The 24518-nt window shown below is 36.6% G+C and overlaps 2 protein-coding genes and 1 pseudogene across 2 annotated transcripts; 2 read left to right on the plus strand and 1 right to left on the minus strand.

Moving 5' to 3' along the window:
* The first annotated feature begins 652 nt into the window (after window positions 1-652).
* On the plus strand, window positions 653-2090 carry LOC113099615 (40S ribosomal protein S9-like). Its single transcript, XM_026264493.1, is given in 5 exon segments — window positions 653-765; window positions 854-976; window positions 1151-1239; window positions 1241-1338; window positions 1841-2090. Coding segments are annotated over 5 exon segments (585 nt in total). The 5' UTR covers window positions 653-668; the 3' UTR covers window positions 2019-2090.
* Window positions 2091-6070: 3980 nt separating this feature from the next.
* LOC113099614 (polyhomeotic-like protein 1) lies at window positions 6071-14242 on the plus strand (annotated as a pseudogene).
* Window positions 14243-16536: 2294 nt separating this feature from the next.
* LOC113099613 (tyrosine-protein kinase STYK1-like) lies at window positions 16537-22112 on the minus strand. The gene is made up of 10 exons (XM_026264492.1): window positions 21954-22112; window positions 20592-20650; window positions 20288-20461; window positions 19193-19519; window positions 18923-19104; window positions 18327-18407; window positions 17981-18189; window positions 17852-17892; window positions 17637-17733; window positions 16537-17522 (listed from the first exon to the last, which is right to left on the minus strand). Exons 2-10 carry the CDS (start codon window positions 20647-20649, stop codon window positions 17327-17329), a joined length of 1365 nt encoding a protein of 454 aa, XP_026120277.1. The 5' UTR covers window position 20650; window positions 21954-22112; the 3' UTR covers window positions 16537-17326.
* Window positions 22113-24518: the final 2406 nt, after the last annotated feature.

The raw sequence follows: 24518 nt of genomic DNA on the forward strand, positions 1-24518 counted from the left end.
TTGCAGCTTTCGCAAGTTCTTCGGTTGTAATTATTATTTTTGACAGAAATTCATATTTTGACCAGCAGGGGAAGCAAACAATTCATAAATCGTGATGTTAACGGAAGACATCTGACCGTACTCGCAAAGTTTTGTGGGTAATGTAGTTTAAAAAGCACATATAAATATCCGGGAAGCAAGAACGCACGTTCTCTTTTCTTGGCGAGCCTGATACAGACAGGTAATGGCGGCATGGCCTTCAGTATTTCTGTCCTTGTTTCTGACCGAATACCCGTTCACCTAAACATTATGAAATAATAATATAGTAAGGGGCTGTTTTATACGCAACAGTATCTCGTAAGTAACGTTAAGTTATATTATGTGGAGCGACGAGCTTTAGCGCAACGTGCTTCCACAAGGCGCGTCCCAGGCCTAGTCACGAATTGATACCTCGTGCTCTCCAATTTAATTGAATCTCTACCTTGAATTGTTGAATTATTAAATTGTTATTTTACTTGGAATTTAAATTGTATAACTGAGGTTGGGCCCGTAATAAAATAATTTGTCAAAGTGTTTTGTAACTACCAATAGGATATGATGGTTGTGAACTGGCTGAGTGTTACAGTTTTAATAACCGTTTATATTAACTATAAGTTTAATGTTTGATTCCCAGGCGTCCATAAGTGGCCATGCCGGTTGCCAGGAGCTGGGTTTGTAGTAAGACATACGTCACCCCAAGACGTCCCTTCGAGAAGTCACGTCTCGACCAGGAGTTGAAACTCATTGGTAAGGAAAAAAAATTAATTGCAGATTATTATTATTATTATTATTATTATTAAAACTTTTTTTAATCTGGATTTCTTTTTCTCCACAGGCGAGTATGGCCTCAGAAATAAGAGAGAAGTCTGGCGGGTGAAATTCACTCTGGCCAAAATCCGCAAGGCTGCCAGAGAGCTTCTCACTCTGGATGAGAAGGATCCGAAGCGTCTCTTTGAGGGTAAACTAGCTGACTTGCCTAAAACTTAATGGCCAGTGATTTAAAAGAGTACTAGTCAGATTGTCAGTGTTGCCAAGAATTCCTCGTCAATGAGGCCATCTTATTACTATAAATTTGATATCTGAAATTATCACTTTTTTTTTTTTTTGCTAACTGTTCAACTTTTACTTCTAGGTAATGCTTTGCTCAGGCGTCTGGTGCGCATTGGTGTGCTGGATGAGGGCAAGATGAAGCTTGATTACATTCTGGGCTTGAAAGTGGAGGGACTTCTTGGAGAGGAGGCTGCAGACTCAGGTCTTCAAGCTTGGACTGGCCAAAAGCATCCATCATGCTCGTGTGCTCATTCGTCAGAGGCACATCCGGTAAGAGCTGAATTATTCAAGCCCTTATAGTTCAGGACTTTAATCATGTTAGCTGTCTTTTTCCTGTACGTGTGGGTGTGGTATGATGGTTACCATCCTGGTTTTCTGAACATGCATTGAGGTTTTCTTCCTCTTTCATTAGCTGCCCATGTTTAAACCCCTCCGTGTGAGGGGAAATGGTATATTCTGCAAGGTCAATTCGGTGATTAAACCGTATACCTTTGCTCGTAAAAGATAAGCCCATAAACCACAGCTCCCGCTGATGTCTGGGGGGCTTTATTGCACAAAACAGTCCACCAGGTATATATATGGGCACTTGGCAGATATTGTACTGAAACAAAACTGCACTTCTCTTGGCCTGTGATTAAACTAAACACTGTCAGACTGTCAGTGGTGTCAAGAATTCCTCGTCAATGAGGCCTCGAGATCTGCAGTATCAACTTTGAAGCCTTTAGTAACCTTTGCACATTTGCCAAAGTATTGATTCATTTATGTTCTGCAGGGTGCGTAAGCAGGTTGTGAACATCCCCTCCTTTGTGGTGAGGCTGGACAGCCAGAAGCACATCGACTTCTCTCTCCGCTCTCCGTATGGTGGTGGCCGCCCTGGCCGAGTAAAGCGAAAGAATGCCAAGAAGGCCCAGGGTGGTGGTGGAGGTGGTGATGATGAAGAGGAGGATTAAACTCATTCCTCTCAGAGGGGTGGAGGGACACTCTGCTCCCTTAAGTTTTCAATAAAAATGGTTTGTTCCAAATAATCTTGTCTTCATTTGAGTCAAACTATTACGTGCTTTCATAAAATAAGTAGGTACATTCAATATTTTAAATTAAATGTTGCATTCTTAATTTTATGGACTAAAGTGAAGTATCACTTTAGCAAATTGACTGAATGATCTTAGAGACTCTAAAGCTGTATAATGGACCCAAACTAGACTAAAGGTTTTGTTGCAAAACACTTGTTAGTTTGTGATCAAGTTACATTGTGTGAAGTGCACTCCTGTGTAGGATATGGTAAACAAATTTCTAACACCTAATTCCAGTGAATGCATTAGATTTTGATTTATCTACTACAAGTAAACCACTTGAAGAATAGCAAAGTGCTGTAAATGCTAAAACCCATCTCTGCTGCAAATCTGTGTTTTATGATTCCATTTTAATCTTAAATGTCACCTAAATTAAAACCACAACAGACAGGGGCCTTGTACGTGTATTAAAAATAAGGTAGATGGAAAGTTCAATCAGAATACAGCTAATCAGATCATTTAACCCCCCACTATGAATCAAACTGAAATACTGAATGAATAAACCCACTTTCACTGGGATACATCCGCTATAAGCAGCTATTGAATCTAAACTACATTAAAATAATATACAGTATCTGAATTCTTGTATCTTTTTGACTACACTTGAAGCTAGTATAATTTTACCTTAATACACAAAGTTTTAGTTAAATTATCTTTATCCCTTGCACTCTTCAATGGATCTTGAACTGTGTGGAAGTCTTGTGCTTCGGCCTCAGAAATGTGATTTTCATCTAGGAGGCATCTTAGGGACTGGTTTGACCTCTCGTCTCAGTGTAGCCCACATTGCTTGTCTGGTCACTCTGAGTGACAAAATATGAAACCATAGACAACTACTGTGAGCAGATGTAAGTTGCATTACACTTAAGATAGCTGTAAGATATTTTAAGTGTTTGTTCTTACCTCCCACCATCCCTTTCCTGTGTTTTAGCAGTGCAGAAAAAATAAAGATGTCCTTTTTAACATAACTCATTACATGTATTAAGATAACATTGGTGTGTAACTACTATTTGCTGACCTTTAGTCGGTGCCCTGTTACACTGCCTATCTTCTTTGTTACTCCCAAGGTATCGAATGAGTGGCTTCGCACCCTAATAGCTCTCTTAAGATGGAGAGAGTCACATAAAGACACTGAATTGAAGCTCGTTTTAATGTCAAACTGTAATAAGCACAAATCCGGTAACAATATCAAGGCCTATTGTGCATTATTCTCAGTGAGGAGAAGTTGTCAATGAAATCCTCCACCACCCTCTGCAACACTCCTCACCCTTCAGATGCTCAGCAGTAACAGCTCTCCCAACATGCACTGGGATCGATAGGATAATTCAGATCACAGTGCTTCCAAAAAAACGAACATGTACGGAACTGAGATCATAATAGGAGAGAAGAGAAGCACGTGTTTAAAATTGAGGCTGTGACAAATTAATTATTAGTTAATATTCTTCTCACTGCAATGAAACAATGCAAGAAGTGAGATCTGATGACATCCAAAATTAAGGGAGTATTACCTTCCTGATAAATTAGGGCAACGTCATTCCCAATGTGAGAAGAAAAAGAGATGAGTCGAGTTGTAATTCAAGGAAAAATAAGTTGGTATAAGTTTTTCAACAGCTCTGTGCAGCTGCTGTTAGAAGCTCCGGTTCCCATAGAAACCTTTGACTTGTGCTTATTGTAACTGCACATGCTTGAGAGAGAGAGAGAAAAAGCTTTTTAACACTATTTTAAGTATAAGAAACAACATTTATGGAGCTCTTTTTTTTTTACATTTGCAATTTAATTGTTAGTTTAGCTGGCAGTTTATGAGATTTCAAGATTCCTCAAATCATTTAGATTGGTATGAGGAGCCATATAGGCCATAATTATTGAAAAGACATAAAATTACATAAAAGTGTTTAAAGTTAAAATAACACCACTTATGATTTGCTACAATAGTTTTCTGTAAATAAATAGTTTTAATTAACCACCAATAATTTAGATTTTCAGCTAAAATCCCTACCCTCAGCGGTGGTGGGAACTCACAATGCTGTTCATCCAATCTGTTACCTCCCTGCTCACAAACACAACCCACAAAAATCATCTTCTTCTCTGAATCCAAAATGTCCCATAGACATTTTCAAATTGTGGCAGTAATTAAAGCAAAAGGAGCCCCTACCAAGTACTGAGTACATGTACAGTAAATGAACATACTTTCCAGAAGGCCAACAATTCACTAAACCTTTTTTTATTGGTCTTATGAAGTATTCTAATTTGTTGAGATGTTGTTGAATTGGTGCACTTTTGTTAAATGTGAGCCAAAATCATCACAATTACATTGAATTTATTTTAATACACGAGTTTCACATTTTGAGTTGAATTACTGAAATAAATGAACTTTCCCACGACATTCTAATTTATTGAGATGCACCTGTAGGTGAATGGCAATGGACTATTGCTATAGACCTGTTACCCTGTCAGTCAGCAAATTCATAAATTATTGACCAAACTCTCTTAGAGAGAGGAGCAAAGGCATCAGGGGCGAAGGAGCAGGAAAAAGAAGAAGAGAGAGAGGGGGGTCAAGAGAATTTACCGACAAGAGAATAGAGAAATAAGTGGGCTGACATTTAATTTATTTTTGTTTCCTGTTTGATAGGAATCTTTATTAGCTTATTAGTTGTTGCATTGAAAAGACATGACATTTTGTCTTTCACTGGTCTTAAAACATTTTATTTACATATTGCTTAAAATGCACAGTGAATATCTCATAGAAAGTGATTATATGTGAAAGTGATACAATCAGTGCCAAATCCTAGACATCTGGGGGCCCTACACAGGTTGCGTAATTTGTGTATTGGGAGAATCGGCTCTGGATACAATGCATTTTGTTATTAAAATTACAATACAGTTTATTAGTATACTCCAGCATGGTTCCCCAACCTGCAATTTGTAAAGTCATCAACGTTTGCCCTTAAACCTAAATAAATGTAATTTATCTTCTCACCCATCTAAACATGATGTGAGCATCAAGTTGTGTTAAAAGCAAATAAAGATGCATGCTGGCAAAGCATGTGTGATTCTGCTACTTCCAACAACAGGACAAATGGATTTGAAATGTTTAATTTGACGCATCCACTCTAGACAGTTGCTGTGTCTGGAATCTCCCGTTTCCTCATTCACTGATCCCTGTGTCAGTCCACTATTATAATCCACTTGAAGGAGTGAATGAAAATATATATATATATATATATATATATATATATATATATATATATATATATATATATATATATATATATATATATATATATTTAATATATTTATTTAATATATTTATTTAATATATTTAATACATATATATTAAATATTTGTTTAAAATATTTTTTTTGAGAATTGTGTACTGCTATATGTGCATGCTTTAATGAAAGAAAGAGTGTTTGAATGAGCTTTTTACTTAATGGTTTCACCATTTGATTAATTTTATTTTCATTTATTTTTTTTGACATATAGGCTATACATACTATTTACTTGTTATTTAAGAAATCAACATGTTTGATAAGAAATCAAAATGTTTGATTTAACATTCAAGAGCTTGACGTTCATGTTTTCCGCTATTATTATTATTTTTAATTTTTAAATATTTTATTTATTTATTTATTGTACAGACAGCGATAGACAGACAGACAGACGAGCAGACTTTTGTGTAATTAACGCCGCTGCAGACCTCTATCTTGTACGTCATTTTTGGCGCCGGAAAAAGTAAGTAAACAGTGCGGGGGGCGGGGCGGGGCGGGGCTTCGTCGCTTTTGAGCCTCATCGCAATCACCGTTGTTTGGAGAATTCCAACAATACTTGCAAAAGCAAAAAATAAACACTGGAACTATATTATATCGATATCATAAGCACCGTGGCTCAGCCAGGGGTGGTTGTTTCCATTACGACACAGGGAAGACAAAACAGTGGCCGATCGCAGAGAGGTAAAATTCTGTCTGTTTGGCACTTTGGGAGTCGCCACTTCGCCAACATTTTTGCAGCAGCGGATGAGATACTGGGGGTGGACATGGTGTCTGTTTTCACCCAATACATTGTTTCTGCTTGTACACATATGGAAATATATTATTGTGCATGATAATATTTAGTATAGTATGCTTCGCAACATGGTGAAAGGTGAATATTTTGCACAGAAATAATGCAGCAGAACCCCGAACATTTATCACCCGCAGATGACAGATTACATTAAACTGTATATATTAATTTCTAATGTTATATACAGTAAAACTAAGTAACATTGTTTGGTTGGTTTTAAGATATTCTATCAAAAGATTTTAACGACTTGGGTGCTCTAACAAGTGTGCATGTGCGAACGTGTTTTTCTACTTCTTTGTTTTGATTATAATTAGCTGTTTAAATTCATATTTTAGGGAAAAGGTAAGCATAAAACCTCTTCTTAATCATTTGTTTATGCATTTTCTCTCTCTCTCTCTCTCTCTCTCTCTCTCTCTCTCTCTCTCTCTGGTGTTCTATTACAAAGTTTGATTGACTGGTCGTCCATCCAGTGAGCATGGAGGCAGGAGAAGACCAGACCAACTCTAGCTCAGCCAATAGCAGCGCAGCATCAGGGGGCAACTCCCGCCCCCCTCAGATAGCTCAGATGTCTCTTTATGAAAGGCAAGCTGTGCAGGTGGGTCACAAATCCACTGCAAACTCCACTAACAGCCAAACTGTAGAAGTGTAATTTAAATCACTTATTTCCATCAATGCATCTGTGTGATTTGTCTTGAATTGTGGGAAATGTAGTTGTCTGTACTTATACATATGTTTCCAGGCACTACAAGCATTACAGAGACAGCCCAATGCAGCTCAGTACTTCCAGCAACTGATGCTGCAGCAGCAGATCAACAGTGCTCAACTCCATAACCTGGCTGCTGTGCAACAGGTCAGACTCAGTCAGTAAATCATATCAAGCAAAATCCACAAAAAAATTATTAGTTATTTACATTTTTATCCAAAGTGACTTACAAATGAGGACAATGGAAGTAATCAAAATCAACAAAAAAGCAATGATATACAAGTGCAATGATATACAAAAATATGTCTGGCATAATGGTGATGATATACAAATTAACATACAAAAGCATTGTTTTGAACCATATTTTATTGTAATTGTTTTTCAGCAAAGTGTTTATGAATTCATAGCCTTTATGGAGTTACACAGCAGTTGTAAACTTTCCAGTTATTTATTGCAAATGGAAATGTATTACTATGGAGTTATAAAAAAAAAATTGCTAATAATGGTTATATTTCTATTAATATAATGTATTTACCATAATTACCATTCCTATTGTTGTTATTAAAAACATTCAATAAAATGTATTTTTTCATAAATTTTATTATTTTTACACCAAAAAGTGTACCATCTGTATTTTTATTCTACAAATGTCTTTTTTTCAGTATTTCACCCTGAGAGATTTCCTTTCTATACTTTCAGGCAACTCTTGCAGCCAGTCGTCAGTCCAGCTCTCCCAGTAACAGTGTCTCTCAAGCTAGTTCAGCGCAAGGCACAGTGAGTTGTTTTGAATCTATTAAATGTGTGACATGGCTAATGGAAATTACAACTGTGCTCAGTTCTAATTATTTTTTATGAAAATGAGCTTATGTTTGTTTGACGATAAATTTGGAATGTTTTATTAAATTGAGCTGATCTATGGTGTTCTTTTTTTTTTTTAGGTCAACTTAAGTACCACCTCTGGTGGAGGGACCATAACAAACCCTCGTCCAGTGGGACCTGCCACCTCTGCTACATCAACAGCCCTCAGTCAGTCAGTTTTGTTGGGTGGAAACTCAGGTGGACAGGGTCAGATGTACCTGAGAGTAAGTGTATTGTCAGAGTGCACTTAAATCCAGACCAAGGCCTAATGTATGTTTTTACAGCTTGTAATGACACCGTACAACAGTATAAAAGTGTTCACCTGCTGACATTAATGTAATGTTTATCCAAGCTCACTCTTTTCCTGAGGGTGTAATTTTACTGCTCTCACCACTCACAGGTAAACCGCTCTCTCAGGGCACCTCTCACCCCTCAGCTCATTTTCATGCCTGGTGGCACGGCGACAGCTGCTGTTGCAACGGTTGCCCAACAGCATCAACCCCAGCAGCAACAGGAAACCGTTCCCACATCCTCAAGTAACCAGCCAGACAATGATCAGGTGTGACATTTGGCCTTATATTATTTTTTTTTGACATTTAAACTGTGCCATAATCTGTAGTAGTGTAGTAAGTGATAATTCCTATTTGCTAAGTAACTTCACCATGCAATGAAACCTGTTTTTATGGTTTTTGTGTCTTTGATCAGATCTTATTGGTCTAAAATCCTGAGGAATATAACTGTATATTGAACATCAAATATAATTTGTTTCATAGCATTTCACTGTCAGTTTTGAATGAAATATTAATTGTTGGTAGAAATCTGGTTAGACCGTAGTGTTAAAATAATTGTTCAGTGTGATGTTGGTGTACCCTTCTTCCTTTCACACGTTTCATTATTTTGCCTTTGTCTGTCTGCAATTTTTAAGGTGCAGAACTTGGCTATGCGTTGCGTTTCCACTCCAAGGGTGGCTACTGTGAAGACTGAGTTTGCAGACAGGAAGGAAACAAGTGGTGAGGATTAAAATGAAGATATTACAGGTCTTAAAAATATGTTTTTTTTTCTGCTTGGCCAGTCAAGCCTGTTGTTTAGATTGCACTTGCCCTGCTCCAGCACACAAGCAATTATTATAATTTTTATTTATTTATTTTTTTTAAATTTATATTTATAATTTAGTTTAAGTTTATATTTCTTATCTTAGTATTAATCTTTTTTTATTATTAATATAAATATGTTAACATGTTTTTCATTTGATATAGTATCATTTTATTTTTTAAACAATAATATATTTAAATAATCATTTATTTATTAATTTTTTTCACATTTACCCATTCATGAGTTTGGGATCTTTTTTTAAGCAATGACAGATACTTTGTTTTATAATTGTTTTTATTTATTTATGTTTAATGTATTTGTTTTTACTGTATTTTTAATCAAAAAAATACATTTCAGATGAGCATAAGATACTAAATCTCAGATATTTCACTCATTGAAAACCCTTATCCACCCCAAAGCTTGGAATAACAGTAATAAAAAAATAATAATAATAGGATGATAGGTTTTATTTACCATACAAAGAAAATATGCAATAATTGCTGAACGTTTTGCACTTATTATAATTATAGAGGAAACTCCATGACAACATTCATAAACACTTTTGCCGAGAAAAAAACAAAACAATGGTATACATGGCAAAACATTTCAGATTGGCTTGTAATTTTCAACTTGTTCTTAATGATATTACCAAGACAATCAAAAGCCATTCTTGCAATTTCAAACAACTTTATCTGTTATTCATCTAAATAACTGTCCTTATCTGTCAAGTTTAAACATTAACACATCTATTACCAAGTGTCACAGAAAGCCAATTGTTGAATTTTACAAGGCTAATAATACATGTACACAATCACTCCCTGTTGATCTGCCTTGTATTGCATTTCAAATTCCTAAATGTATATGTCTGCTACAATCATTCCCAAATGCATTGACTGTGAAATGAACTGTAGTTTCTCTTTCTCTCCCTGACCTTTAAGGCTCATTCCCGCTTAATCAGCAAACTCAGCAGCAGTTTGGACAGTCAGCCCAGCAGATTCAACCACAGACTCAACCACTCGCCAACACCAAACTGCAAAACTGCTCCAGTGCCACCAATCCCAGCATTCCTGGCCTCAACGTGAAGGGTGGTAACCAATCCGCTGTCAACCCACAGCAAGCAGGAGGTTCCTCCAATCCTTCGTCCTCCTCGCCCTCCCCCTCGCTCCCTCTCTCCCAGCTCCTCCTTTCTCAATCTGGCTTGTGCCAGGCTCGAGGAGTACCAGCTGCTACGGCCACCGTAACCCACATCCTGGTGCCCACCTCCAATGTTCCTACCTCTTCTCAAGGCTATCCGATGGGCACTGTGGCAACCAAATCTAACTTGACTGCCCAGACATTAGTTGTGCAGCCACTCCAGCAGACGGGGGCAAATCTGAGCACTGAAAAACTGGCTCATGGAACAGGACATGTGCCCATTCAACCGAAAACTGCTCAGGGGCATCGGCTTCCAGTGCAGATGCCCCCTCGCCACCCACCTCCCATTCTCCCAGCACCGCCCAACAATGGCCAGGCCATGGGAGGCCATCACCCTCCCCACGTCCCAGTTCAGCTGGTTGGAGCCAGGCAGAGCGCACTAGGAAACTCCCAGGCTTTAGCAGTGGCCCAGGCTCGGACCTGTTGTGCCCAGCAGGACGCCACGGCTGTCATGCCTGTCAATAATGTTGTTACTATGGTGTCTGCTGTGGAAACTGGCGGAGCCGGCATGTGCCTTAAAACAGCCCAAAGTGCCCTCCCAATGTCTGCGATGCAAACCAATCAGAGCCCAGCGTTGAGTCAGGGTAATCCCGCTTCGGTCACACACTCGATGGATGGACAGAATAACTCTGGAGATTCTGTTTTCATTCAGTCTGGACCAGCTCAGGTTAGTAGATAATGGCTGAACTCTCTTTTCCTATGGTCTGTCCATTCTGTGACAGTCAAGTGATCATCTTTCTCTTATAGACGAAGACTGGGATTGCTCCGTTAAAAAGAAAATCTGAATCCGACTTACCCCATGAGATGTCAGCCGAGGCCGTCAATGCAAGTCCGTCAATGCAAGACTGTGCTCCTCCTCTCTCACCAGCTCCCTCACTAGATACAGGTGAGCCATAGGCAAAATGCTTCTGTTAAAAACTAAATAATAATAATAATAATAATAATACACTACATTTCAAAGGTTTGGGTCAGTAAGATTTTTTAAAAGAAATAAATAGTTGTAGCGAGCAAGGCTATAGTTAATTGATCAAAAGTAAGAGTAAACACATTTATAATATAACAAAAGATTTATATTCCAAACAAATTATGTTCTTTTGCACATACTCTCTTGTGAAAGAATCATGAAAAAAATGTGCCTTGGTTTCCACAAAAACATTAAGCAGGACAACTGTTTAAAAATGTTATAATAAAAAATTTTGTCATTATAGGAATAAATAACATTTATATATTAAAATGGAGAAGTTCCTATAAATTTGTAAATTATATTCATATTTATTTATTTATATGCTGTAATAAATATAGCCTATGTGGTTAAAAATGGAAGTGTTGCTGGTCACATTTTGATTCAACGGTTTAAGTCATACTTTTTAAAAAGTATTTTTAAACTTTATGTGTATCTTTACACACACATTTGCAAATGAATAACTGTACAATAATTATTATAGTTGCACAATATATATATAGGTTCCATTTTGGTTATCATGATTTTTTTTCCTGTTGTTGGTTGATGCTCACTTCCCTCAATATCTATCATTACATTACCTCTGCCATCAACACTCACTCACTAATCATTTATTAATGTTGTTAAATGTAATCTTTAAAAAAATCTTGACATCAAATGATTTTTTCTTTTTGACGTGTTCTTGTCACATCCAAATCCTACTGCAAGTTTGCGTCTAATGTAAATCTAATAATATGACGAATGTAAATATAATTCTAAAATGTAATAAGCATGTCTTTTTATAATTTAATATGTTTATGAAGTAGTGCAGGAAATACTGTTCTGTCTCTATTTTGTTTTCTCATTTATATTAATGTTGTGCTCTTCTGAACAATCTGTTTTTCCTTGTCAATTTGCTGTTTAGTCCCAGAGATGGCATTCTCCTCTCCTCCTACCCTCTCTATTTCTCTCCCTCTCCCCCGTGGAGGAGGACAGGGTGATCGAGCACCCGTCCCACAGGCTGTGGTCAAACCTCAGGTTCTCACTCACCTCATTGAAGGCTTCGTTATCCAGGAGGGAGCCGAACCTTTCCCTGTGAGTCTGTCTGCTAAATACAAATCTAGTTTTTAGATTTATCTAGACCACAAAAGAAGTATAATCCAGCGTTAGTGATTTAGAGGACCAAAGATCTGAGAAGATTACAACACACATGAACGTTTCCTTCTGATTGACAGGTGACTGGGCCAGTGAAAGAACTTCCTGTGGCTGTTCCACCCATCCTACATCCAGAGAACATCCGCTCTGATAGTGAGTGTTTGTGTTTCAAAGTTTTGTTGAAAAATATTTACTACATTGAAGTTGTTCAGGCATAATCTCTTACACATTGTGCCTTTCTATCGTTTACAGAGTTAAAGTGCGAATACTGTCTAAGATTTGCACCAGCCAACCAGTTCAGACGATCCAAGCGCTTCTGTTCCAAAACCTGTGCCAAGAGGTAAGACCAAAATCATCCCAGTCATTGATAGATGCTTAAAATGCCTTTTTAATAAAAAATCTAAAATTAATTATGAATTACCTGAATGAGTATGTGCTGTGTATTGTTGTATTTGCACCCAAACCTTTTCATTCAGGTACAATGTCAGCTGCAGTAACCACTACCGTGTTAGTAGGGGTCTTGAGGGTGTAGAACGGCCACCAGGGGCCCCTGCTGTGCAGGATGTTATTGCTAGACGCAGAGGTCCTCGCAGAAGCAGCTCTGAGATCGCCTGTGCTAAAATAACAGGCAGGCATCTTCCCGTAAAGGTGAGATAATGGACATTGCGGCAACCTGATTATAAGACAATCCAATTAAAATCTTATGTACACAACCATTCAAAAGTTTAGAGTCAGTAAGATTTTATGTAAATACTTTTATTTAGCAAGGATGCATTTAATATGTAAAGTTATGGTAAAGACATATATAATATTTCAAATAAATGCTGTTCTTGTGAACTCTGTATTCCTTAAAGGATCCTGATGTAATGTATCACTGCTTCCACAAACATATTAAAACTGTTTTCACTATTTTTTAATAATAATTAGTAATGTTTAGTGAGCACCAAATCAGCATATTAGAATGATTTCTGAAGAATCGTTTGACACAGAAGACTGGAGTAATACCTGCTGAAAATTCAGTCTTTCTATCGCAAGAATAAATTACATTTTAAAATATATGAAGATAGAAAATGTATTATTTTAGATTGTAATAATATTGTGTAATGTTACTGTTTTGAATGTAATTTTAATCAGGTAAATGTAGATTTGGTAAGCATAAGAGACTTTCAAAAACATATGCAAAAAAAATAATAATAATTCAGATCAACAGGGTAGATATACAAAGTCACACAAAGGGGAGCTGAAAATCATACTTTTAATATCCACGGTTTTAGAACATTTTAAATAGTTCAGTTTTTCTCTATTGCAGTGTCGTTCAGAATAGTCTTGAGGACATCTCCAGCTGTGAGGGTGAGGAAGAGGAAGACTTCCTGTCGCTCTCTCCCGGCTCGTCCTTCTCATGCCCAAGACCAACCCACTATGGCCCTCAGTTGGATGACACAGCACCAAGTGGCCTCCCGGTGGATGAGAACCACTTCCTATCTGGCAACCCTTCTCACTGGAGCGTGGAGGAAGTGTGTCAGTTCATTTCTTCTCTTCAAGGTAAGTTTTCTGATGCTCCTCTGGATGTATGTGTTGTGTTCACCTCTATATCTATTATATCATGTGCTCCTCCATCTCTTGTCAGGTTGTGAGGACCTGGCATCCCAGTTCTTGTCACAGGAGATTGATGGGCAGGCACTGATGCTACTTAAGGAAGAGCATCTTATGTCCACCATGAACATCAAACTCGGTCCTGCTCTCAAAATCTGTGCTTCTATCAACAGCCTGAAGGATTGAACTAGGGATGGAGAGAGAAAGATGCAGCAGGATTAGAACTTTTTACTTCGGTCACCAGCCTAAGAAACTGAAACTGATGGGCATGAAAAGACATTAGATTTTATGGCTGACCTAGAGATTAATAATAAAAATTAAAAAACATGACTGGAAAAACATCTGAAGGGGGAAAACAAGTGATGCCTTATTAAAAGCAAATTATTTACTGTAGTATTTTTGTTAAAATGTGAAAGCCTGGATTTTTTAATGATATTGTTTTCAATGATGGCTAGATTGGAGCTGACTAGTTCTCAATTTAATTTGTCCTGTTCTCAAACTGTTCTAAAAAAAGAATGAGAGTGATCCTAAAGGGAAACAATAGCACAAAGATGATAATGTATAATCTTCAAATTACAGAATCGATTAGTTTGGAGGTGATAAACACGATAATTTGGATGGGCTACATATATAAACTATTGGCTGTGTTTGAATGGGCTTGTAAGCCTCGCATCTCTGATTTGAACCAGTTACTGTAAATGTGTAGCATTTAAGTCAGTATGTATGTGTCTTTTTGTGTTTGTCAGTTATGTTAAACAATAATAATCAAAGTATGACTGATAATGACATTAGAGACAGTAATCAATGTAATATACCTGTAGTGCTTTGACTATCAGAGTCAAAGATGTGAATAAGTTGCCTTTATAAAAAAAACAAGTACGTTGCCTCTGACAGCTGGATCTTCCTTTAGGCCAGGGTTCCTCAAATCTTGTCCTGGAGGGCCAATGTGCTGCAGAGTTTAGCTCCAACCCTGATCAAACTCACCTACCTGTGATTTTTTTTTACTGATCCTGAAGACATTGATTAGCATATACTAAACTCTGCAGGAACATAGATCTTGTGGTCTAGATTTGAGGATCCCTGCTTTAGGGCTTCCTTTATTTTGTGTCATTTCACTACTTTTGTTTAGAATGCCAGTTTTCGGTTGATCAGCACTGAATAAGGGATTATTCATTATCTTCGGTGTGCCATTTAGGTTAATATAATTAGATTCCCATACTCTGTATAACTCGGGAAATCTAAAATGTTCATTGCGGCCATTAGCGATCTCATACTGAAGCTTTCTATGTGTGCATTCCTGTTTCACTGCTCTTAATGATTCAGTGGCTGGGAGAGATGGAAGATCTGTAGTTATGTTCTCACTACACAGTATTGCTGAATGGAAGTAGGTTTTTATTTTTTATATAAATTACAGACTGAAGGAGTGATTGGAACTGACTAACAATAACTTTTTTTTGTACTGTAGATGGTTAGGAAACTTTTCATTTGTATTAAAAAGTAGCAGCATTATTTTTGGGGGTACAATTTACCAGCCTCATAGACAAGTATTTGTAGCTTTACCTGAGTGCCGTTCTGAGGAGGTAGTGTGTGAATGTTTATGAGAGAAAATTGATTAGTTTCTTTGTATGCTTAAATATGAATAAAGAATGTGTTTTGACATTCACATCCAGATACTCCCTTAAGTCTTTATTTCCTGGTTGGTCAAATATCGTTAGTTTCTGGTCCTTGTTTTATATTGCATTGATGGCTTTGACAGTGGATAATGCACGTCTTTTAATTAAATTTTTTTTAAACATAATGAGCTAAAAAGGTTTGATTTCGATTATTTGATTTGCTACGATTGAGTTTAAATATGTCTTTCTGCAGGTTACATCGTTATGCCAGTAGGGGGCAACAAATTACTAGGAGTGAGTTAACATCAGGGTGGCCAGGTCCTTTTAAAAAAAGGAATCGTTGGATGAATTAGTGACTTACCGCCACCTACTGTATGCATTTCTTATTGTATATTCAAAATCTGATTTAAAACATTTATCTCATAACAATATCGCATTTGTAATTTTGCTGCGTAAATGTAATTTGATTGGTAACAGCCCTGTAGGGTATACCGAATTTCTTGATCAGTTATAAGACATGAAAGATGCATACATTTTGCAAGGTCAAAAATATTGGCCTTTATAAAGGTAAAAAGCACCCTGGGGTAAATATTTAAAAATGCGGATTTAGTTAAAACTGACAGAACACCGATTAAAATATTGCTTCAGAATAAATCGTTTACACCACCAAAAAGTCTCGGTGTTGCGGTGCTTTTGTGGGGATATTTTGTATCAGTCCATGTCTGCTGATATGAAAATTGTGTTACGTAATTAAAAATAGAATTGCTGAAGTGTCTTCAGGGCCACGGTTTTGATAATGCAGTCACGGGAAAAATACAGAGCAATGAGATGAGCCATGGGTTGGTCGTGTTGTCTTTCGAACCGGAATTTTTTTTTTTTTTTTTTTTTTGTCCTACATTTTTGTAAAACAACCGGGCGCCAAAAAGACAAAGAAAAACTATCCTTTTTCTAATGTGTATTGATCCTTGGAATGCACAATAAAGAACTCTGAAAGAGCGAGTAATTTGAAACTATGACATGAGTTTCACCCAGTAATTTTAATGCCGGTTAGTTGACTTGTTTTGTTAGAGGACAAAACAAGAGTTACTGAAGAGGAGGCAGTGATAAATAATAACATATGCTTAATAGTGATCTTGATTGAGATCAGAGAATATCAGAGATTAAATGTTATTGTTTTTTATTTATTGTATAAAATGTGTTGAAAGAACTGGGGAAGATTCAGTGACTGAAGAGGAATACAATACAGATTAAATCAAGATGCACATGTTACATCTAAACAAGCCTAGCTAAAATCATCCAAAGAAGTTTTAACAGACTTTGAGTCAGCTGGAAATCGTGTCTTTAAACAAGACTGCTTCATTAACCTGGTTCTCTTACGGTTAAGGCTAGATGGCATACACAGCAAAAACTACTGGGCATGTGCACATCAGTATAGCATATTTTTTCTCACACTGTACAACAATAATTACTATATTTAGAATTATTGTAAGAGTTATGTTTAGGGTGGTAGGTGTAGATATTAATACAACACAATCTAATAAGTAGAAAATTCAGTTTATTGTTAGTTTCCAGTTTTTGCTGTATCCTTTCTAGTCACAACCCTCTTCTACTGCTAATTTGTCTGTCCTGAAAAGATGATTTGAATTTTGCTTGATCAGATCAGTCAAGTAAGTTTGACCTTCTCAGTGTTACATTACATTCAAGCATCAGGTTCAAATATCTAACTGTACAACAAAAGTGCCATTTGACCAACATAAATAAAATCCCAGAATTTGCCAACACTGCAATTTGTTCAATGCGTTTTAAAGAAAGGATAATATCTGTAAACATTCTCTAAAATTAACATTTCATACATTCAAATTCTTTAATGTCAGTATGGCTGGTCAACATTCACATCTCTCAGCAGGAAGCACTGGAGATGCACAGTTTACACCACAAACACAAAATAATATATTCATATAGATGTGATCTTTTTACGTGGAGTTTAGAAAATGGTGTAGTTGTTGGATTCTCCATATCCCGCTTCCTTCAGATATTGTTCAGTATTGATTGGCTCAGGCACCCGGATGACGCTGCTGTCGTTGGCACTCTTCTCTCCTGATTGGAGTTTGCGCCTGACCTCAGCCAATGAGGGGCGGTCGTGCTCCTTCCACTGACAGCAAGCTTTGATAAGTGAGTAACTGGAGAAAAGCAGTATCAATAATTATTTATTTTGATATTATATTTTTTATTATATAAAGAAAAAAATGCAATACAATCATTTTATAAAACAATAAATTTAAAGGTGCGTTTACAGTGAGTTGGAGCAGTTGTTTGGTTTCTTTAGGGTTTTCCCTCGCTGATGATACTGTAGAAGTTCCTTTGCAGGTATTTCAGCAAAGGGGACCTCACCTGAAAGTATAAAGAATATGATAAACAAAAATGTGAGAAGAAGGTCAGATTTATTAATCCTTCTAAGCAAGATACAGTCAACTTCAATCATTCCAAAAGAAAAGGACAGCAGACTCACCAAGAGTCACCATTTCATACAGTAGCAGCCCAAATGACCAACTGTCAAAAAGATGAAGACACACAGGTATTTGAGGTGAAAATGTGAATGTTGTTTTCCCTGAAAACATGTGTTGTGCTTTTTACTTACACATCACTTTTTGGAGTGGCAGGTCTCTTGGCCAATAGCTCAGGAGCCTGCCACTTTTTTCTCTCAGGAACTTCACTGTGATCAGCACTTGCTGAAGACCTCTTATACAAATCACCCAACCCCCAGAGTTTCGCGGTACAAATCCTGCTGACCAATACGCTGCGAGCCTTGATGTTGCAGTGGAGAAGGTCTTTGCTATGGAGAAAGTCCTACAGAGAAAGAACAATATCCTTCTTTGAAACTAAACAAAAATATCACATCCAATAAATGCTTATATTGCCACTTCAAATGCCAGAATGCTTGGATTTTGACACTGAGAAAGTGATGATAACAACATTGTGCTCACCAGTGCAGAGGACACATGTGAAGCCATGGTGAAAATCTTTTTCTCTGTCATCTGATACATGCCGTCTGGTCCAGCGTTATCCTGTTTAATACCAAATGACAAATTAATTCACAACAAAATAAGTTTATTTAGTTGCACGACCTTTGAGATCATCAACATAAGATATAGCAAGCATTTTAGAACTTTCAAAAGTTGATAAACATGCAAAAGAAAAAAAAAACAGATATCATGGCCAAAAGGTAAGAATTTGTTCTGATGATTTATTCATTTGTTGCTACAGTCTATTAGTTTGATTGAACTAAAACAAGGGAACTAGCTATTAATCATTGGCCACAATATCTTTTTTTCACTGCATGCAATGTTTTATTTTTTTTTTTTTTACTAATTTAGTCGTTTTTTCCCCCCATATTTACCAACCCTGGGCTCTGTACCAATATATCATTAAAAAAAAAATAATAATAATACATATATTTTTATTGCTATTTTGTTTTTATTTTTCAGATTTAGCATTTTTTTCCCTGGTGTCAGTGACCCTATAAGAATTATGACCAATGTTAAGCTGCTACCTGTTCCAACATCTTGATCAAACCTCTTACCTGTCTACACCTCCACAGGAATCCGAGCAGATCTCTGTTCTCCATCTCTTCAATAACAGTGATGAGAGGAGCTCGCAGGGATATAACTCCCAGAAGCTCCGGTAAGAAGGGATGGAGCCCTAACTGGGAAAGGAAGGATGCAAAGCCCAAGAATGACTGACTTTCCTGGCTACTGGCTGAATCTGAGTATAAGAATGAAAAAAGAAGAGTGAAACTGGAATTCAACATCTCAATCAGACGTTGTGACTATATCATTGATTACTTGGGCACCTTTAAGGACACGCAGCACCACATTTCTGTTTTCCATACGAGCCCTGTAGAGCGAGACAGAGCTGTCTGACTTCAGTGAGTATGATGCTGGGAGAGGAGCCACCCCTTTGAATTTCTCTGGCAGTTGCTGTCGTGGAAGTTCCCTGGGCTTTGTGAAGGCTGAAGCTGCGGCGCCAAAAGAGCCTCCGCCATCAGTAAAGGCCACATTGTTGGCGTTGAATGAGGCATGTTCATGTCTATAGGGGTCTCGAACTGGGTTGAATGTGCTGTAAGATGTAGTGTCCATTGCTATGGGCTCACCTTCAAGAACATTCAGACCCAGAGGAGCTACGTATAGGGAAATAGAAAAAGGGTGGGATTCAATTAATCAAAGGTATATGTATAAACAAAAAAATGTTACAGGAAACTTAAAATTTATTACCCATCAAATATCATTTTTTCTTACTTGAAGTCAGAATCAAAACCATTTTGTGCAAACATATCTCAATGTGTAGATTAGAGGTGTGGTTTATACACCCTTGCCATGACAGGCAAACACAGTGATTTGCATTTTAGATTCAACATTATCACTAAAGCAAATGTTAAATCCCTGTATTATGTACAGACATTCTATATGTATGTTATTAATTAGGAATTACATTACTGTAATTAGCTTTACAGTCAATTTTGACTATAATTTTTTGCATATAATACAAAACATCGAACAATATACTGCCAAAACCTTAGAGAAGAAATAAAGTGAACAAGTGAACATTGTGAAAAGATAATGTGAAAACACTGTGAAGGATTGGCAGACATTGTATTTTTTAGCAGCAGTTAAACTTTAAAATTAGTATTAATGGTATGAGTGGATTTAATCTTTAATAAAAACCCAATAGGGAATTGGGAATATACTGAAGAAAAGAAATACATGAATGTATATTATCATAATTTCATAATCATGTGACCGCAATACAACATAAATAAATAAATTCCCAACATTAACCACCAAAATAATACTACTCTAAAATAGTATTATAGTACTTTTATCTATGGATGATACTCTTGGCATGTTGTTTTCTGAATATATATATATATATATATGCAGACACTGACCATCAATGCCTTGCAAGGTTCTCCTATTCCTGGTTGCTCGACTGGACCTGGGTTGCAGGCGATCCACCTTCTCAGGACAGAACTTCAGCAGCAAGAGAAACACCAGCGTGACCAAGAAACTCATCAAAAACAACACCGGTACGATTATCACTTCCTGTTCATACACACGGATCTCTGAGGGAGCAGATCACATGTTGTCATGGAATAAGAGTGACATTTTTTACATTTTAGCTTACAACTTTGGAGACATACTCATCAAATGGTGACGATGCTTTTGTTTTATCTGACAGACATGATTACTCACCACACAATGTGTCTCCAGGTTTACACTCAGAATACACAGAACTTGAAGAGGTCGCCATCCTGCGCAGAGACAGAATATGGATTTAAAAGATTTTTTTTAATTAACTACTTGTTTACCAAATAGCGCTGTATTTCTTGTTGTCCAAATACACAGAACACTGAAACAATGTCAGATCTAAGGATCTCTTATAATGGCAGTATAAAACATTCTGAATTCTGGGTCAGTGTAACATGATCACTCTTTCTAATCAGCATAAAAGGCTTTGGGTAATAGAGACAAATCATCACCTCATCATCAGTGTTCATTCCAGTAAAAATTAGTTTTTTTACAGAGAGAAAATAGGAAGAATACCAGGAAATACATTTCACAAATGTGAATTCTATTTGTTTACATGATGAGAGTGTTTTGTAAGTGTAATCTCAAAGACGCTACACTACACACTTGTGCTCTGTGTGCAATATGAGAGGACCTCATTTGTGAGCAAACAGTGAACACCCAATCTTATGGTTTCTAAATGTCAGTACAAAAAGTGGTAGCATTTGCCATACTTTGTGTGTGTAATTGTCATTTGTGTTGTGCTTCTAAATGAATGTGTTCTTTCCAGGCCTGTAAGAGCTAAATGTGCTAAATGTTTTTCCAGACTGTAAAGTAAAAGGCAGCTATGTTAGCTCAAATTCTGTCATACACGGAGCAGCCTTTTTATTTAGATTTTGATGCTCAACCTGTTAGTCTGCATTTTTCATTCACAAAGACCACACGACGACACGTCATATACACAGAGGTGCATAAGGAAACCAGCGTAAGCAACTGACATATATTTTGCATAAATATCTTGACTTTATTTATTTACTTTTATTCATCAAAGGTTCAGTTGTTCAAAGTGACAGAAAATACATTTACAATGTTAAAAAAAGAGATTTCTATTCCAAATAAATGCCATTCCTTTATGGTCATCAAAAAAAAATTACAGTTTATAAAAATATTCCACCAAAAATATTAAGTATCAAGAAATGATTTCTGAAGGATCATTTGACACTGAAGACTGGATTAATGCTGAAAATTCAGCTTTGCCAACGCAGGAATAAATTACACACACACACACACACATATTGTAAAATGAAAACAGTCTTTTTAAATTTTTATGATGTTAAAATAAAGAGTATTTTGAGGACTTTCAAAAATGACAACAAAGAATCACACTGACCCTGAACATTTGAACAGTGTAATGCTCTATATAATGTCTTTTGTCCTTCTTTGATGTAATCGAGGAATGTTTTGACATCATCAGATGTGTTCTGTGCACTTTATAATATAAACTAATTCACAATAAATACATTTGTCTGCAGGTCTGTATTGGCCTACCTGCTGGACACTGTGGTTGTCTTACTCCTTGATGCTCAGTCTTTTTTGTCTGTGTCTCAGATTGTCTCTATTCAGACAGTTTTCCATGATGGAGATGATATCCTGTTGTTGAAAACATCACTCTGTCCCATGTTATACAGTGTAATTAGTACATCTTATTTGTTCTCTTTCTTGTTTCTAGAGAATGTTCTTATGGTGTACTGTATACTAAGCCTGCTTGTGTTTGTCTAGGTCCCACCTTTGTTGGAGACTTAGCTCCACCCTGGTCACCTGTGCTCTGTCTCTACACTTACCGTTGTTGGTAACACCCTCCTTTTCTGTAGTGCTAAAACATTATTATTATTTTCTTTTACAACCAAAGGCTTTATTATAGTGCCGAGCCAATTCTGCCTTTCACTGCTGTCAAACCATATGAAATTGCACTATATCCAGTTAAATGCTCAGACACTGCCTTTATGGCCACTTGTGTTAAACTTATCTCATCTATCACTTTCAGCATATGTAACATTTTCTTCTTCTTCCGGAATATAACCAAACCAAAACCTGATTATCCAGCTCCTCAAGCTCCTCTAGGATGTTCAGACATCCGGGCACAACTCCTGGCTCAATCAAACACAGTAAAAGAGGGTGTGCAGGTTTACCTTTCATCTACTTTTCGTTTGGAATGAAAATGGTTTCGTCAGCACTTGCATTCAGTGTCTGACAGCTGATGGTTTTAGGACTTAGGAAGTAGGACTTCAAAAAGTCCATAGTAGGAACTTACAATTGAACATTCAGGTGCATCACTAACCAGTTAAAATCGGTTAATCAGCAAGCAATAAATAAATATGATAAAAAGTGATCAAACATGACAAAAGGCCAATATTTTTAAAATAGGTCTTTACTGGCTAAATCTATAGACCATGCTAATTGTTTATATTTAACACAGAATAATATTTTAAAGGAACACTACACTTTGTACCCAGCTGAATGGATTAAAAAACTGTAAAACTCAACTGTTTAACTCTAGGGGAGTTGGAAAATGAGCCTATTTTCAAAAAAAAGTGGAGTGTTCCTTTAAGGTCCACACATTATCAGACCTGGACTAATATTTTACACCCAGGTAAATAAGGTAAATTATTGTTTAATTCTAGAAATGTAAATGCCAAAACCAAAGTAAGTGCATGTAATCAGTGTATCATGGATTTCTGGTCTGATATATATATATATATATATATAATGTGAAATATTTTTATCTGTGTGCATGAATTTGCAGAACAGTAGCATTACCATAAAGTATTCTATACTGTTTAAAAACTATTACAAACAAATATTAAAATATAAATATCCAGGGCACCAAGATGATGGCTATTAAATTAGTAAAAGTTTCTGAGCTCATGACAGTAGGTCTCTCATTAATGTAAATATAAGAATATTTTAGTAATAATGCACAGGCTGCTCAGATGACATAAATCACAAATTGTAGTGCATCATGTTTGAGAGCAACAAAAACGTCTGTCTTAGGTGGACGTTATGGAAGGTCACCCAGAGTACCATACCAACCATTTAGCAAAACCCTAGCAACTGCCTACTATCTCTCTCTCTCTCTCTCTCACACACACACACACACACACTCTCTAAATCTCCTTTTACTAGTCAAGACCATATCAACACTTTATCGAGCCAACATAGTTTATCAAGTTTAAATCGGGACCTGTATTCGCATAACATCTTAAGGCTAAAAGTAGCTTGTAACTTGACGATTTAGGAAAAATCTTTAAAATAATGGGCGTGTCAGTCCTAAATTTAGAACTCCTTAATTTTTTTATCTAAAAGTATTTCACAAAGCATGAATAAATGCTTGCTTATCTTGCAAGAGAAAGGACTGCTTTTTGAATAATTTATTTTTATTTTTTTATCTTGACAGTAAATGGAATAGCCTTTATAAAAATCAAAATTATTTAAGGTCTACACACATTATCAGACATTGGCTAAATAGTTTACACCATATGAAAATAGTCAATTATTATTTTTTAATTGTAAAAAAAATGTAAAACAGTTGGTAACACTGGTGGCAATGCATTTTCTCAGAGTGAGCCAATGCCACACCAGTAGATCTGCCCCTAGCAGTGTTGCCAACTGCTTTCAGTTGAAAGTAGCTAAAACTGGTAGCTAAATGTCACTAGATAACATCTTAATGGCAAATTGACTGATCTATATGAAGATGAATGTATATCAATGAGCAAGATGAGAACTTAAATAAGGTTTGTCCAAGAAGTTGATATATTTGTCTGCTATATTTTTGTTTTAGATGTAAGTGTGTGTGTGTGTGTCTGCTGTTGAATTGAAACAATGGGAATTTACACCACTTTCACAATTTATTTAGAAGTTGTGAAATAGAGCATGGAGGAGTAGTGATCACATTGTGGCTGTGGGCTTGTTAGGGTGAGGCCCCACCCACTTCTCTCCTGCAATATAAAAGAAAGAGAATGAATGGACAATGAACAGTAAATCACAGTACACTTACTTTGACACACTTTAAAACAGCAACATTAATTGGTTTAATTGCAGGTGAGTGACAATTCA

This window comes from Carassius auratus, unplaced genomic scaffold (assembly GCF_003368295.1).
Source record: "Carassius auratus strain Wakin unplaced genomic scaffold, ASM336829v1 scaf_tig00216982, whole genome shotgun sequence".
Taxonomy (NCBI): domain Eukaryota; kingdom Metazoa; phylum Chordata; class Actinopteri; order Cypriniformes; family Cyprinidae; genus Carassius; species Carassius auratus.